Source organism: Neophocaena asiaeorientalis, unplaced genomic scaffold (genome assembly GCF_003031525.2).
Source record: "Neophocaena asiaeorientalis asiaeorientalis breed wild unplaced genomic scaffold, Neophocaena_asiaeorientalis_V1.1 scaffold242, whole genome shotgun sequence".
Taxonomy (NCBI): domain Eukaryota; kingdom Metazoa; phylum Chordata; class Mammalia; order Artiodactyla; family Phocoenidae; genus Neophocaena; species Neophocaena asiaeorientalis.
The window spans coordinates 7,164,321-7,180,672 of record NW_020172451.1 but is presented as its reverse complement, the minus strand read 5'-3'; the positions used below and the strand labels follow the sequence as shown (position 1 = coordinate 7,180,672).

The 16,352-nt window shown below is 45.3% G+C and overlaps 2 protein-coding genes across 3 annotated transcripts; one reads left to right on the top strand and one right to left on the bottom strand.

The window, feature by feature from the left end:
* Positions 1 to 1,276: 1,276 nt before the first annotated feature.
* Positions 1,277 to 8,711, bottom strand: SNU13 (small nuclear ribonucleoprotein 13). 2 transcript variants are annotated; one of them, XM_024737361.1, is made up of 3 exons: positions 8,598 to 8,711; positions 3,181 to 3,301; positions 1,277 to 2,493 (listed from the first exon to the last, which is right to left on the bottom strand). In XM_024737361.1, the coding sequence occupies exons 1-3, from the start codon at positions 8,598 to 8,600 to the stop codon at positions 2,231 to 2,233; spliced, it is 387 nt and encodes a 128-aa protein (XP_024593129.1). In that variant the 5' UTR covers positions 8,601 to 8,711; the 3' UTR covers positions 1,277 to 2,230. The 2 variants fall into 2 exon arrangements, with proteins under 2 accessions (XP_024593129.1, XP_024593130.1); XM_024737362.1 differs by lacking the exon at positions 8,598 to 8,711 and adding an exon at positions 5,212 to 5,291.
* On the top strand, positions 8,599 to 16,350 carry LOC112394619 (uncharacterized protein C22orf46-like). Its single transcript, XM_024737409.1, is given in 4 exon segments — positions 8,599 to 8,747; positions 13,141 to 13,363; positions 15,729 to 16,274; positions 16,330 to 16,350. Coding segments are annotated over 4 exon segments (939 nt in total).
* The last annotated feature ends 2 nt before the right edge of the window (positions 16,351 to 16,352 follow it).

The following is a 16,352-nucleotide window of genomic DNA, read 5'->3' as shown; positions in this document are numbered from 1 at the left end:
TTTGAAGTGTTCAAGAAACCAAATATGAAACACTGAGCAAAGACAGAACGTGGCAGAGAGGCAGACACAAGACACACAGCAGAGCCATTAGGAACAGGGAAAAGAGCCATGGAGTTTTTTCGGGTGATCACAAATCGATGCCCTGTCCTTTGAAGGCTTACGATGAAGCTGTGGGAACTGAGTTAACACTCCAGGTGGACCCTAGAGATGAAGATCCCAGGAGCCCTGCCCCACCCCATTTCTCAGGGTTCTGGTGGGTATGCCCTAGTTTCCATCTAAGTGGAGGTTGGATTACCTTTTTTATTTTCTTCTGGCCATGCCCCATGGCTTGTGGGATCCTAGTTCCCTGACCAGGGATCGAACCTGGGCCGTTGGCAGTGAAAGCTCAGAGTCCTAACCACTGGACCACCAGGGAATTCCTGAGGTTGGATTACTTGATCTCCCTCCACCCCCAAATTACTTCAGTCTTTTAGAGTATGACTGTAAAGATACATATACAACAAAAGAACATACGTACTACCTCAGACTCCACCATCCACAGATAGATAGAAAACTGCTTGGGGTGGGAGTTGGGGCGGGGTATATAAACACTGGAGTGAGCTGGGGGAGATGATGAACTCAGTAGGTACAGAACAGGCCTTAGCATGACAGGGTGATTTTAGGTTCCCTAGGAACCCACTGCTGGAGTGGTCACACTGGCCCAAGCTGGCCAAGAGTAAACTAAATGTAATCCATTCTCATCAATATGACCATTATGGTATCCAGTTGTTTGTACTTTGGAAGAAAATTTCTCAAGGTAGAGGAGGTGTCAGGCTCTCACGGTACTTAAGATAGAGAGTAATGCGGCAGGCGTGGTGGCAGCAGCTTCAGTCAGCAATACCGGCTCCCCCGCTCTCTAGCACCTGTGGAAGACTGCTAGGAGCCCTAGTCCTGCAACAGTGATTCTCAACCAGGGGTGACTGCCACCAGGGAACAGCTGGCAATGTCTGGGGAGACAGGGAAGATTGCTAGTGACATCTAGTGGGTAAAGGCCAGGGAGGCTGTTAAACATTCTACAACATACAGGGCAGCTGAGGTTGAGAAATACTGCTCTAGAGTGACAGCAACACCTCAATGACTGAACAAGACATTTTGAACTACCAGAAATCATCTGGTGGAGGTCATGGCTTTTCCACACCTTCTTGGTGAAAAGTTCAAGAGACTAGTAACCATTCTAACGCTTCATTCAAGTATCAGCTGGACTCCTAACAAGAATCACACCTTCTTTAAACTGGAGTACGAATATATGTGTTCTTTATTAGGGTGCTCACAAGAATGACACATTAGCACTGTCCTTCTGATGTGACAGAGAATACATACATCTGACCCACATCATGGCAGGAAATAGGCAAGAGGTCAGGGCTCTCAGAGCTGGTACCAAGTGTCTACTGAAGAAATCTCCATTCACCAAAGCAAGGATGTTCCCTTGAATTCCATCATCTTTGCTGTAGCTTCCAGTTCTCCATGACTCGCCCAGAATCCTCCATTCCAGAACCTCTTGCCACACCTTCAAGACCTAGGTCAACTGTCCCATGTCTCACTCACCAAGGTGCCTCTGGAATTTTGCAGCGTATCTCTTTGGTATGTTGCTGCCCTGCCACCCTCAGAGGCATAGGTGGGAGTTGGGGGGAAATATATTACCAAAAGCAAACAGCAGGGGTACATCAGAAACTGACTCTTGGGACATATACCCAACAACCTCACAGAATACATGCTTCCTCCCCAAATGATACATAATGTCCTAGAGAGCAAAGGAAACCCCTTGATTATTCAAACACGATCCTGTATGCTGGGCACAAGGGATACAAAGTGGACAGTGTTTACTTCCATCATGCCCTGCACAGTAGGAAGGTGGCACCTGAAGGCTGGAACCAAATCTCTACCTTGGCTCTTCCCTGCCTTTGAATGGTATCAACCACCCTGCTTCCACCTGTTCTGGGCATGCATTTTCCAAAAGGGAGGATAAGATGGCAGAGAGAGAGAGTGGAAGTGGAGATTACAGGAGAGGCTGGGGAGGAGATGACAACCTAAAAACAAGACAAAAACAATACAAAAATACAAAAACCAAATTGAGCTCTAAAATATTTTATAACAATAGAAGGTAGCTGGAAATACTATATGCTAACAGACAAACGATACATAACCCCTGGGGTAGCAGTCAGCAGCAGGGAGTGTGGCAGAGGCCACCTGTTTAGACTAAGAGCCTTTCAATGGACTGTTGGATGGATTGGATCTGCTGCTTCAGTTGTGAGCCTTCTTTGATGGTGACAGAACAGGCGATGACAGGCCTGGAGGCCCCACAGGCTCGCCCCAGGGCCTGCTTGGAGCGCACAAACACATAGGGCACATTCTTGTCCTCACACAGCAGTGGGAGGTGCAGGATGATCTCCAGGGGCTCGGCGTCTGCAGCCATCACTATGAACTCAGAGATGCCTCTGTTGAGGGTTTTGGTGGCTGTAGAGAGAACATGAGGCCAATAGGTGATGTGGGGTTGGGGCAGGGAAGCCACAACAAAGCAATTTCCAAGGAAAAGAAACAGGTGCAAGAAAACTGGGCAAAACGTCCAGGACTAAGCAATTCTGTGCCCCATAATGGGCTTGGGAAGTGATAGGGAGCTAAGCACCAATTACTCATCCCCAATGCCTTTCTCAAACCCTACATCAAACCCATCAATTCTGTCCAAACACATCATAAATCAGAGCCCTTCTTTCCTGTCCTCTGCTACCACACTCATCCAAGTCACCACCACCCCTTGCCTGGTTGACTCGAACAGCTTTCACACAACCTCTACCAGCACGAAGCAGTGCAATGCAGCATTTCTCAAACTCTGTGATCAAGGATCAGGGTTTTACCATCCCAATCTGCCAGGATCTATACTTCTGGAAAGCTCATACCACATGCAACTCACCGAGCAAGTTCAATGCACCACTGCATTGTTCACATGCTTATTCCTGATTGTTTATCTCTGTGACCCAGTGCTAGCCCACGGACCACACTCTGCTGCTCTTAGGTCCTCATGTTGGGCCTAATCAAGAGCATCCAGCCCTCTTTCCATACTGGAAATCTAGTCCAGAGACCCCATACAGGAGGGACAGTGCCTTTAGCACTCTTCCTGGAGCACTCTCTGGTTGGTTGCCTTACCCTCATTGGCTCCTTTTCGAAGCTGCTTGTAGTTACATGACTGCTGAACGAGGTCCAATAGTTTCTTGGTGAGGTGGGCATCTGCAAGAGGGTAGGCCTTCGGATTTACATCAGCCTCAGTCTATGGTGGGGGGGGAGAATCAAAGCATGAGTCAAACTGAACTAGAAGTTGTTCCAGACAAGTCACAAAATACTTCAATCAACAATTGAGAGAGACAATGGTCAGCTTCCCTGCTCCCCCCCCTCCAAACACACACATTTAATAATTGACACTGGCCTGCCCACTCTCAACTTAGAAAAATGAAAATATTAGGCTCAAGAAAAAAAAAAATTAGTAATTACATAATCCAATAATGTATACTAAAGCTTATGTATTTTTGCCTCTTTAGCCTAATGCTTGCTAATATTATTGCAAATGGATTATTACAGGCTTCCATGGCTCAGTACCCATTTCAGTCACATGGGGTAATCTCTAAATTTGGATTTCCATATTCCACCCTGAATTTACTAAATCTAAACTAAGGTATAATTTATAGAAACCTAGCACAAAGTTCCCTCTATTCCCTTCAATATTTGAATCTTCTGTTTTCAGTAAGAATCCCGGTTTCCAAAACATCAAAATATTTTCTCATTTATTCTACCGTACAATACATATAAAATTGTTTCAGAATTGCTATACCAATACTACCTCCACCAACTATAAGGTCAACATTTCTTTTTATTCTTAGAATATATCTGACTAAAGCCATCCAGAGTATTATATTCAAAAGTTACTCAAATGATTTTTTTCCTGTGGTTATCAATTTGATATACAATTAGGGCTCCTTCGTATTTAGTTTGCTTTTTAAAAAAATTCTTAAAAATATATAAAACATCTACATGGTTCCAAAGTCAGTGTTTTGAAAACTGGTAAAGGTAAACTGTAGAGCATTTATCCTGCCTTTCCTATACAGACTGTATTACTAGGTAACCAAATAGCAAGGATAAGTTTCTCCTGTATTCCACCTAATAAAGAAAGAATGATACAATTAAATAGCACCATCTTGCAACCCATACTAATTTAATCCAAATTAATGGATCCAGACATTGATTTTAATAGCTACCAACATCACAAAAAATACCATGTGACCACTGCCCCTCTTAACAAAACATCTGTGATCAAGCTGTCTTGGGGTGGGGGGGGCGTAGGCGGAGAGCTAAGAAAAAATCTGATCCAGCCTTCGATTCTTTTTTTTTGGCCGCACCCCAGGGCATTCGGGATCTTAGTTCCCCGACCAGGGATTGAACCCACGCCCCCAGCAGTGGAAGCTGTGGAGTCTTAACTACTGGATCACCAGGGAAGTCCCAGCCTTTGATTCTAATACTAGATATTTGATAGTAAGGAATTATTAAATTTTGGGGTATTGTAGTGGCATTGCAGTTGTTGAAAATCCTTATTTTATAGTCACATACTGTAATACCTATGGATAAAATGCTACCTCGGGCTTCCCTGGTGGCATAGTGGTTGAGAGTCCGCCTGCCGATGCAGGGGACACGGGTTCGTGCCCCGGTCCGGGAGGATCCCACATGCCGCAGAGCAGCTGGGCCCGTGAGCCATGGCCGCTGAGCCTGAGCGTCCGGAGCCTGTGCTCCGCAACGGGAGGGGCCACAGCAGTGAGAGGCCCGCGTACCAAAAAAAAAAAAAAAAATCCTACCTCAATGGATCCGTTTCAAAATAACACACGTAGGGAACAAATTGGGTGGTGCCAAGCCTATTCCATTCCTTCTACCCCATCTTCACCTCTCAACTTTAACCATTTTTATTAATTTCTCATTTGTTTTCCCTGTGATTCTTTTCACAAATATATATTTTATTATAGACATAACCCGGGTGCAGCCCACGTTACCATTCCTGAGCACTGAGCAGTTCGCCCGCAGCGCTGCCGTCTAACCTGGGTTTGGAGGCTGCTGATTATACATGTGGGCGGTGCCGCGGCGGCACAGCGGTTCTAGGTGGTGACCCATGGGTGATGGCCCAGTGGGAACACTCACCATTGAGTCCGCCTCGGCGGTCTCCTGCCTGATGCCGCAAGGACAAAGAAATGACCCACCCCCTGAGGAGCAGGAAGTGACGTCAGGGGAAGTGGCGTCAATAACCTGATTGCACCAAGATGCCTGTTCCCTAATACCAACACATCGCACTGGGTGAATTTGTCATGGTCCCAGGGTGGTGAGGAATTAGGCAAGGGCTGGAGGAGACCTCTAATTATTTGCTCTCTTCATACATTCTAGAATCAGCTTTTTCAAGGTGTACAAAAAAAGCCTGTTGGGACTGATTTGTAGATTTGAAGTAATCCCAATTAGGATAAGACACCTTTAGGATACAGAATCTGTCAACCCATTCAAACACATGTATCTACCTTTAGTGCCTTTAAATAAAGCTTTGTAATTTATCCAAAAGTTTTAATATACTTTAGACTTACTCTTAAGATATTTCAGCTTAAGAAAATTCACTCTATTCCGTAGTATACGAAGAATTTCTTCTGTTATAAATAAAATTGATGTTGAATTCTGTCATGTTTTTTGTACTGAGTTGGATGAATTAGACCTTTCTTCTTAAAGTTTTTCTAATGTTAAACCACTTTTACACTCCCGAGATAAAACCAATTTTAATATTTTCTTATGATGGTTGCGCAATTCTGTAAATATAAGAAAACCCACTGAGTTATACACTTTTTTCTACTACCACCTTGTTTTGGTTTTGTTTTTTAAAATTAATGTATAATTGACCACAATATTGTGTTAGTTCCAGGTGCAAAACACAACACCGTTATTTGATATTTCTATACATTACAAAATGATCACCATTGAGTTACACACTTTTAGAGTGGAACTTTATGGTATGCAAATTATCTCAATAAAGCTATTTTTTAAAGTAGGTGTAAAGTTTTTTCATGTCAAAGAACTTTAGTTTTTCTTATTGAGTTATAATTAACATACGGTACATTAACTTAGTTTCTTTATTATTATTCAGCCGTCCTATTTCTACTTGAATTGGTTTTGATTCTATTTTTTCGGGTATTTGTTCATTTCATCTAAATTTCTACATTTATAGATTTCACATTGTTCATAATATCCTTTCTTTTAATGTTTGCAAATTATATCTCCTTCAAGTTTGTTACTCCTTGTTTATAACTTTTTGCTTATTTTCTTGATTAATCTCACCAGAAGGGACTTTTCACGTTATTTCTCCCTCACTAAGCATTTTAGGTTCCAGTGCTTCATTTGTACCCTACATACTCTCAATATGTGGTATTTTCATTACTGTTCAGTTGTTTTCAAATTTCCCTTACATATTTTCCATTTGACCCACGAGTTCTTTATACCTTCTTTCTAAACACTTTGTTTCTGATTTCTAAGTCATTTGTATTTTGGTTGGGAGACCATGGTCTACATTATTATCATCTTTTAAGATTTGTTTAACTTGCTTTATGACCCAGTAGGTGGCCAATTTTCATTAATGTTCTCTGCTTGAGAAGTGTCTTCTATAACTGATAGGTAAAAGTATTCACTGGTTTCACTACGACCACTAGGTCAAGTTTATTCATAGTGCTGTTCTAATCTTCTATTTCCACACTGATGTTTTGGCTTCACGATCAATTAAATGCTATATAATTGCATATTTGTCTATTTCTTCTTGTAATTATGTCATTTTCATTTTACTTGTACCTTATTTTTTAGCCACTATCTTTACTGATTTTTTTTCCCGTTCTTTTTACTTCAACCTGTCTTTTAACTGAAGCACTTAATCCATTCCTATATTTATTTAAGTACTGATATATTGGGTCCAAATCTCCCTTCTTTTGTGCCTTCTATTTGTCCCACCTGTTCCGTTTCCTTTTCTCTCTTTCCTTCCTTTGAGTTTTTTCTCCCCACTATTTTCCCCTCTAGTGGTTTGGAGTTATTTATCTATATTCTTTTGGTGGCTATCTGAGAAATCACAACTTATGTCTGTCAAAATCTAATGCTCAATAATATCACCCTCCTCTTAAACAATAAAGGTTCCAGCAACACTTTTATTCCTATCACTCCTCATAAATATACTTTTTAAAATGCCAGATATTTTTATTGCAGTTTCCAATAGCCCATCTCTGGAAATTAGGATTCTCAACTCTTAATAAACATAAAATGCACAAAAGGGGAGACTTCAGGAGATCCAACACGATCAAAGAAGATACACTTTATTGGTTTAATAAAAGTCAACAACAACAAAAATTCCACTTAACTTTAAAACCAAACCACCTTATAAATAGCAACTGAAATTTGCTTAGTGCGTATTTATTCACCTTTTAATTTTTCCAAGGGCTAACTGAATGAATGAAATCTTACTGCTAGGCAACTGTAACCCGCAGCTTGATGCGTTTGATTTCCCCATACACCAGACAGCCGAAACCTGCAAGGTTCTGATTTAACAACAAATAGTGCATGCTCACTCTCTCCATACCAAGCGTTAGGTCTACTAAATGCATTTAAACTGAGATCAACCGATTCCAAAACTTTTCACGGCACTGCGAAAGATGAGCACTGGTTTAGAAGCTTTAAGTTCTAGGCTCAGCCACGTACTAGCTTCAAAATGGGGGCGGGGCGGGCAGTAGGGGAGATACCGCTGGGATCCAAAATCCGTTAAAAGGATTAAACCTCATTACGGAAATCAGTATTTTGTAAACTCTTCCCTCCTTACTAAGTGCCAACCAAAACTAGCTACCAGGCCACAAGATCTGACTAAAAAGTTGGAGACCACCAAGAGTTTTAGAGGAGCCGCACGTGGTGCTACCAGCGCTTCAGATTTCGGAGGTTACCGCCTCGCAGGAAGAGTCTTTCCTGCATTCCAGGCTGGGGTTCACTCCACGTTCCCCACAGCCCCCAAACGCCAAAGGCCACTTTAATCCCTGGCCCATGTAACTCGCGGCAGACACTAGGCACGCAGACCCACGGAGAGCTCCCTCTCTTGAACATCAGCAATGGAGAAAGCAGGGTAGGGGAGGGCTGATCCAAATCCAGGGTTCCACCCCATATTCTAGCGATCCCCCCAAAAGAAAAAGAAAACCGATGGAGCCAAGTTTCTCCATCCAGCCAGCTTTCAACTCTCTCCTACGTGGGTTTGTCTCTTTCTCCCAGGTTGGGCCATGCCCCCTCTGCTCACCGGAGGCTTTCGGCCAGGAGCACAAACTGCGGAAAGAAGCCCCAGCACAGCACCTGAGACCCTGAGTCCTCTAGACTTCTAACCTCGGGCCGGGAGGGAAGACAGTGCTTGGCGCTACACGGCCGCCCGGGCCGGGCGGACGAGACGGCGCACGTTCTAAGCCCCCGACAAGCTAGTGAGAGAACGGAACCCCGTCTCCCACTTCCCAGCCCTTCAGCCACGAGCACGCACTCACCATGGCTCCGGTTCCGTGGTACCGTCACTCTTCAAGGGACACAGGCGACGTCAGAGCTGCAGCCCTCAGGGCTGAGGCAAGTCGCACGGTAGAAGTGGAAATGGCAGCGTGCGGCAGGAAGCGGAAGTGGCGTCACCAAGAGGCGGGCGGGTCACGCCCCTTAAAGGCACCAGCGGGGAATGACGCCAGTTTTGGGCGAGGGACCGTATTTTGCTGTTTTTACTGTTATTCTACCATAAATTATTGGCCGAAACAGTGAGTTAAACATTCAAAAAATAACACACCAAAACAAAGATTTTCAAGGGTGTCGTCATTCCATTGCTAGTTTGTCTTTTAGCACATTTTTGTGCTTTTAAAATCATCTTTTTTACTCTACCCTGGTAAAGGAATGGTATGGAGATAATGATAGGTAATCCTAAATGTTCTCCTTCACATTCAGATGCCTTTGTTAAATTTTCTGGTGGGGGTGGAGTCCACCAGAAATGGAATCCATTGAGTAGGGAATTCAAGAAGAACAGCAGGTTTGAGGATGGGGGCTGAGTTTGTCAGGTTGAGTTCGGAAATGTCTAGGACACCCAATTCCTTCTGGCTTAGCATGGTGCTTTTTTCCCAATGCTGCTCCAAATCTCCATTTTTTAAGGCTACACTCATGCCTCACCACTTCCAAGAGGTCCTCCTGGATTCTTATGGCCCTTACTCATCTCTCTTTGCATGATGCCAGGCATATCTTGGGACCATTTTGTTGTTGTTGCTGCTGTTTTGGCCACGCCGCTCAGCTTGCAGGATCTTAGTTTCCCAACCAGGGATTGCCTTGGCAGTGAAAGCGCAGAGTCCTAAGCACTGGACTGCCTGGGAATTCCCTCTTGGGACCATTTGGATCTAACCAAAAGTAGACCTTAGTGGGCCAGTTCCAGTTATTTCCTTTGGAAACCTAGAAGTAGAGACGTAGCAGGACCCTTAGGAATCACGCAGCGCAACCCCTTCATTCTACAGATACTGAGGCCCAGAGTGGGGAAGCTCCTTGTCCACAGTCACAGAATGAGGCAGTGGCAGAGCCAGAACTGGACCCTGGGAATTTTGGCTATCGGCTTGGGTTACTTCCACCACATCTGGTTGCTATGCTTGAAAACCCAGCCAGATGGGTTTGAAGTGGCTCCAGGACTGAACATTTATTAACATGAAAAATCCCCCCATCAGACTTCATCCATGCATATCTATGACTTGTCAAAAAATAAATTTTGTCTCCAAATTAAGAAATTCCCACTGATGGCTCCTGTTTAAGAGTAGAACCTGAGGGGACTTCCCTGGTCGTCCAGTGGCTAAGACTCCACACTCGCAATGCAGGGGGCCTGGGTTCGAACCCTAGTCAGGGAACTAGATCCCACCTGCTGCAACTAAGAGTTCGCATGCCACAACTAAAAAAAGATCCCACATTCCGCGTGCAGCAACTAAACTGCAACTACAGTCCTGCATGCCACAACGAAGATCCTGCATGCCACAACTAAGACCTGGCACAGCCAAATACATAAATAAATAAATAGATATTTTTTAAAAAAGAGTAGAACCTGTGATTTGGACACTGCTCCTCATCTTTCTCAGGTCCTGTTTCATATTTCCTTTTTTTTTTTTTGCGGTACACGGGCCTCTCACTGTTGTGGCCTCTCTCGTTGCGGAGCACAGGCTCCGGACGCGCAGGCTCAGCGGCCATGGCTCACGGGCCCAGCCGCTCCGCGGCATGTGGGACCTTCCCGGACCAGGGCACGAACCCGTGTCCCCTGCATCAGCAGGCGGACTCTCAACCACTGCGCCACCAGGGAAGCCCCATATTTCCATATTAATTGGACCTATCAGCTACCACTGTGGGAGAATGAAACCTTATTATTCCAGTTTACAGTCATAGATGTGTCATTATCATTTGCTTTTTTGATATCCTTTATAATAATGTCTGGTTGTTATTTGGCCTACCTGGCATCTTGGACCATTATATCCCAGATCTCCTAGTAATGACTGATAGGGGCTTGATGTTTTTATGACCACGAGTAATGAGACTGTATACTCTACCTAATTAATTGTTTCCCAACTATATAATAACTCAGTTTCCATGTTCTCACAGAACTAGCCCACCCTCTTGTATCTTGCTATTTCACTTGCTAGTTAGTTGATAAATGTTAACATAGGCTCAGAATCAATTTGTCTTAGAAATTTGTCTTTTACCACAGTTCTGTGCTTAAAATGCTAAATCCGTGCCGTGGCTTACTAGGCCTCTCCCCACCAGTACCCACCTCCTCATCCGCATGTTACAGCCCCACCCACCTTCTTTTTCTACCCTGAGCTCACCCCAATCTCCCCAAGCCCATCCATCACTCTCTTTGGAGTGATGTGATGTGCTCCACTGTTCTGCTTAGTATTTGTCACCTCTTCAGTGAAGCCTCCCTGATCATCCAGACCAGGTAATTACCCCTGGTGGATGCACCCACAAGCCCCCTGTACTTGCCCTTTGTAGCCTTCATCAACTCTGTCTTTATTCAGTGTTTGCCTTTCCAACCATACTGAGAGCTTTATGAGAGCAGGGCTGGTAGATGCCTTGGACACTTTGGATATCTATCTTTTGGCACTGTGCCTGATCCAAAGGAAGTTCTTTTTCACTTAGGGATCTTTGGTGGGAAGCAAGCAAAAAGGAATCTGGGAAAAGACTCTGCAGTGGAGCCTGGAGGCTCAAGGGGAGCTGGTTGTGTGAGCAGGACCAGACATAAAATCTTACGACAGTGTCCTAAATTTAGCTAAAGACCACCAGGCACACACCTCTACATGTTATTACTCATTGCAACAAGGGAGAACACATACCATGGGGAACTGTGGCATTTCTCAGTAAGAGGGTGTTTGGATTTACTATGGGATTTGACCTTGTGTCAAATGATTTCGGGAGGGTTCAAGGAAATGGGGTTTGCTCTGGATTAGACACTATTAGAAAGTGTGAGTAATTGTATGATTGGGCATCCTAGTAAATCTTATCTACAAGGTGGAAGGAATGAAGTGAGGCTAAAGCTATAATTGGTGACAAAATAGATATTAGCCAGGATGGTAAGGTGTTTGGTTATTTTTGTGGTTTTGACAATGTTCATGCTTTTGTCTGTGTTCAGACATGACTAAAGAGTGGTCTTGTTTTTGTCTTGATTATCACAGTTAGAGTGGTTTTGTCTGATGCTGACACTCTATGAAGTATTTTATGTTCAACAGGAGAACACCAAGGCTCAACTATGAGTGTCAGGCCAGCTCCTAGCAACATCAGGCCTAACTGATAGAGCTGGGCCAGTTTCTAGCTGCCATGGGCTGCTTTTCTTTTTTTTTTTTTTTTACCAACTTCCTATCCCTACCTTGATAGTTAGAGCCCTGGAAGAGAGGGCCCAATTGGCCAAACTTAGGTCACACCTCCACTCCTTGGCTGTCCTGGGCCTGTGAAAGAGTATCAGGTATAAGCTGGGGTAACATTTAACCAAGATACATTGTGTGGTATATTGAGTTCTTTTTTTAAAAAATTTATTTATTTTATTTATTTATTTTTGGCTGCACTGGGTCTTTGTTGCTGCGCATGGGCTTTCTCTAGTTGTGGTGAGCGGGGGCTACTGTTCATTGCAGTGGGCATGCTTCTCCCTGCGGTGGTTTCTCTTGTTGCAGAGCACGGGCTCTAGGCACACAGGCTTCAGTAGTTGTGGCATGTGGGCTCAGTAGTTGTGGCTCGCAGGCTTAGTTGCTCCGTGGCATGTGGATCTTCCGAGACCAGGGCTCAAACCTGTGTCCCCTGCACTGGCAGGCAGATTCTTAACCACTATACCACCAGGGAAGTCCCTGGGTTCTTAAAGTAGAGAAATACTTCCCAACTGGTTGGTAAATAGGTGATACCCTTCTACTGGGACCCCAGGGCCACTTACAACCCAGGTATTAAAGGGTTAAGGCGTGGCCCATTCTGATTGGCTGATGACCCTGCCTGCTCTGTAATTCAATATTTTGAATATAACCTTTGGGTGAAAGTCTCCAGGGTAGCATTTATACTCCTACAAACAGTGATCTTGAGATGGGAAAGTAATCCCCTAACAAAAAAATCAGGATATGTTGGGTGGTTAAACAAGAACACACATTCAATACAGTGTTCATTAAATGTTTGATATTGGATAGCCTGATGGACAAATGGATGCAAGTATCAAATAGGAAGAAAGAAATCAAGCAGACTGCAGTTTCCATCCCTCCATCATACACAGGGGAACTTAATCTCTCCATTCCAGAGGTCAGGATATTTAAAACAAGTTCTTCCTCTTAATTCCTTTTGGGCAGTTCCCTGATGTTGCCCTCACCTGTACTGAGGGCATGTTATCCAGCCCTGATGCCAGGTGCAGCAGCTGGAGCTGAGGCTGCAGCATCAGAAGCCTTTGTGAGGTGGCCTTAGCTACGGGGGTGCTATGAGGCAGGGGCTACCCCGCCCTGAAGTGGCTGGGTCAGCCATACCAGTCCTGCCCTACAACTCCTGAACACCACCGGCTGACCTAAGCTGTGTCACGTTGCTGCCCCTCCTGGGTGCCTGTGCCATGGTGGGGCCATTCCAGGGCCCTGAGTGGGAGCCAGTGCGGGGCCTGCTCTCCGAGAATCACAGCTGCAGGGACCCTCGGTGCTGCAGCAACCTGCTTGTCCTCTGCCTCTTTCTGATCTGACAGGTCCAGAACTACTGACACCAGATCACCAGGACCCACTCCAGCATGAGGAAGGTCATCAAGGTGAGGGGATCCTACACACCTTCCCTCAACACCGTGATTGTCTCAGTCATCTGTTACAAGGACCCTGTCCTATGCCCTGTGTATCAGAGATGAACTCAGACTGGTCAGGAAGAGCATTATCTTGCCCCAAACCCAGCGGTCACCCTGGACTTCTCTCTCCGTCACTCCTCAGGATCAATCCACCTGCAAGTCCTATGGGCTCTACTTGCAACCCATATCTCAAATCTGATCACTTCTTCTTCTTTTTTTTTTTTTAATTTATTTATTTACTTTGGCTGTGTTGGGTCTTTATTTCTGTGCGAGGGCTTTCTCTAGTTGTGGCAAGCAGGGGCCACTCTTCATCGTGGTGCGCGGGCCTCTCACTATCGTGGCCTCTCTTGTTGTGGAGCACAGGCTCCAGACGCGCTGGCTCAGTAGTTGTGGCTCACAGGCCCAGTTGCTCCGCGGCATGTGGGATCCTCCCAGACCAGGGCTCAAACCCGTGTCCCCTGCATTAGCAGGCAGATTCTCAACCACTGCGCCACCAGGGAAGCCCCGAATCTGATCACTTCTTAAAACTTCACTTCACCCTCCTGGGCAAAGCCACCCTCAGGGCTCACCTGGATTGTAGGTACTGCCTTCTGCCTGGTTCCTGCTTTCTCTCTCACCCAACCATCGTCAGTGCTCCACGCAGCCAACAGAATGAATTTCTTCTTTCTCTTTTTAAAAATGTTAACTCCTAGAGCCTGTGCTCCACAACAACAGAAGCCACAACAATGAGAAGCCCACGCACTGCAACAAAGAGTAGCCCCCACTCAATGCAGCTAGAGAAAGCCTGCATGCAGCAACGAAGACCCAATGCAGCCAAAAATAAATAAATAAATAAATTTATATTAAAAAATGTTAAGCCAAGGGAATATACATATACAGATTATAAGTGTATAGATCAATGAATTTTTGCAAACTGAACACATCCAGGTGCAGCACTTGATTAAGAAACAGACCACTGGACTTCCCTGGTGGTGCAGTGGTTAAGAATCTGCCTGCCAAGGCAGAGGACATGGGTTCGAGCCCTGGTCCAGGAAGATCCCACATGCCGCAGAGCAACTAAGCCTGTGCGCCACAACTACTGAGCCTGTGCTCTAGAGCCCGTGAGCCACAACTACTGAGCCCACGTGCCACAACTACTGAAGCCCGCGCGCCTAGATCCTCTGCTCCACAGCAAGAGAAGCCACTGCAATGAAGAGTAGCCCCCGCTTGCCGCAACTAGAGAAAGCGTGTGCACAGCAACAAAGACCCAACACAGCCAAAAATAAATAAATAAAAATTTAAAAAAAAATAAGAAAAATTTTTTTAAAGAAAGAAACAGACCACTACCAGCGGCCCAGAAGGTTGCAGACACAACCGTGCTGATTTCTAATAGCATAGACTAGTTTTGTCTGTATGGAATCATACAGTAAGTATTTTTTTGCACCTGGCTTAAGCCTAACATTATGCTCATGAGCAAGAACCAACTTTAAAAAATACAGATCACAGGACTTTGCCACTCAAGACTCTGCAATGGCTCTGATGGATACACTTCCAGTCAAACTCAGAATAAAATCCAACTCCTAACCACAACTCCAAGGCTCAGAATAATCTGCCCTGCATTCCTCTCTGACCTCATCTCCTAGCGCTGTCTTCATCACTCACTCATTCCATTCTGGCCACACAGGCCTCCTAGCTGTTCTTATACAAATGACCCAGATCCATCCTCAGGGCCTTTGCACTTAATGTCTCCTCTGCCTACAATGCTCTTTCCTCAGATGTCACTTGGTTTGTCCCTTGCTTCATTCAGGTCTCCATTCAAATGTTACCTCCTCTGAGAGGCCTTCTCTGACCAATATGTCTAAAGGAGCTAACCCCATTCCCACTCTGCTTTTATTTCCATTAGAACACTTTTCAAGGGGACTTCCCTGGCAGTCCAGTGATTAAGACTCCACGCTTCCACTGCAGGGGGCATGGGTTTGATCCCTGGTCTGAGAACTGAGATCCCTCATGCCATGCAGCGTGGCCAAAAAAAAAAACAAACCAACAAAACACTTTTCAATGCCTAACATTATGTTGTATACTTAGTTATTGTGTCTTCCATGTCTAAAAGACAGCTCCCAACAAAGACGTTTTCTGTCTTGTTCATGCTGGTACGGCCAGCACCTAGAACAGTGCCTGGCCTGGAGTAAACTCTTTATCTTTTTTCCTTGAATGAATACTGTTTTCCCTAAGAGAACTGACTCCCCATTCCTGAGCCCCAGCATCCTCATCTGGATAATGGGGATTACAATCCTGATCTGAGGATTAGATGAGATAATGTGAATGCAAAATTTTGCTTCTCTGTTCTCACCTACAGGTGCCATCGCAGAAGAGGGCAGTGCCCTCCATGAGACATGACACTTGTTTTGGGCCGACCCCTGAATTCTCCTTCAGTCCTGGCAAGTTCAGGGGCCTGGATGCCCAACAATGGGCCCAAAATAAGAGAGGGGAATACTGGAGGAGCCACCAGGATTCATGGACCCAACATCTGCTTTCTTGTCAGCACCCAGGTCAAGGTTTACCTTGGGATGCCTATACACCTTTGGAACACATCTTTTGCACCACCTCCTTTTCAAGCACCTGTATGCTAGCTCAGGACAGTTCTTGGGAAGCGTGGCAGGTACCCAGGTGTCGTAGTGATGACCAGACTCACCTGATTTGCAAGCCACTGCCCCCTGCTCTGGACATGTGCCAAAGGATGGAGCAGCTGTTGGTCCACTCCCCAGAAGAACCGGTACCACTGGAGCATATTGTCGACATGAGATGCCACCCCACCTCCATGGCCTCTCGCCCAAACCTCCCATCAGCCCAGAGGTTGCAGTTCTGTTCCAGAGAGTTCCTACCTGTTCCTTCCAACCAACAAGTGGGAATGCCCATCTGGAAGTCCTGGCGTTGCCCACGAGAGGCCTGGGCACCAGGGAGGGAAAACTGGACACTAGGC

Excerpts from the sequence above, each read along its gene's own strand:
- SNU13 (XM_024737361.1), bottom strand. Across the intron at positions 2,494-3,180 it reads TCGAAAAGGAGCCAATGAGG|CCACCAAAACCCTCAACAGA; the intron begins GTAAGGCAACCA and ends TTCTCTCTACAG.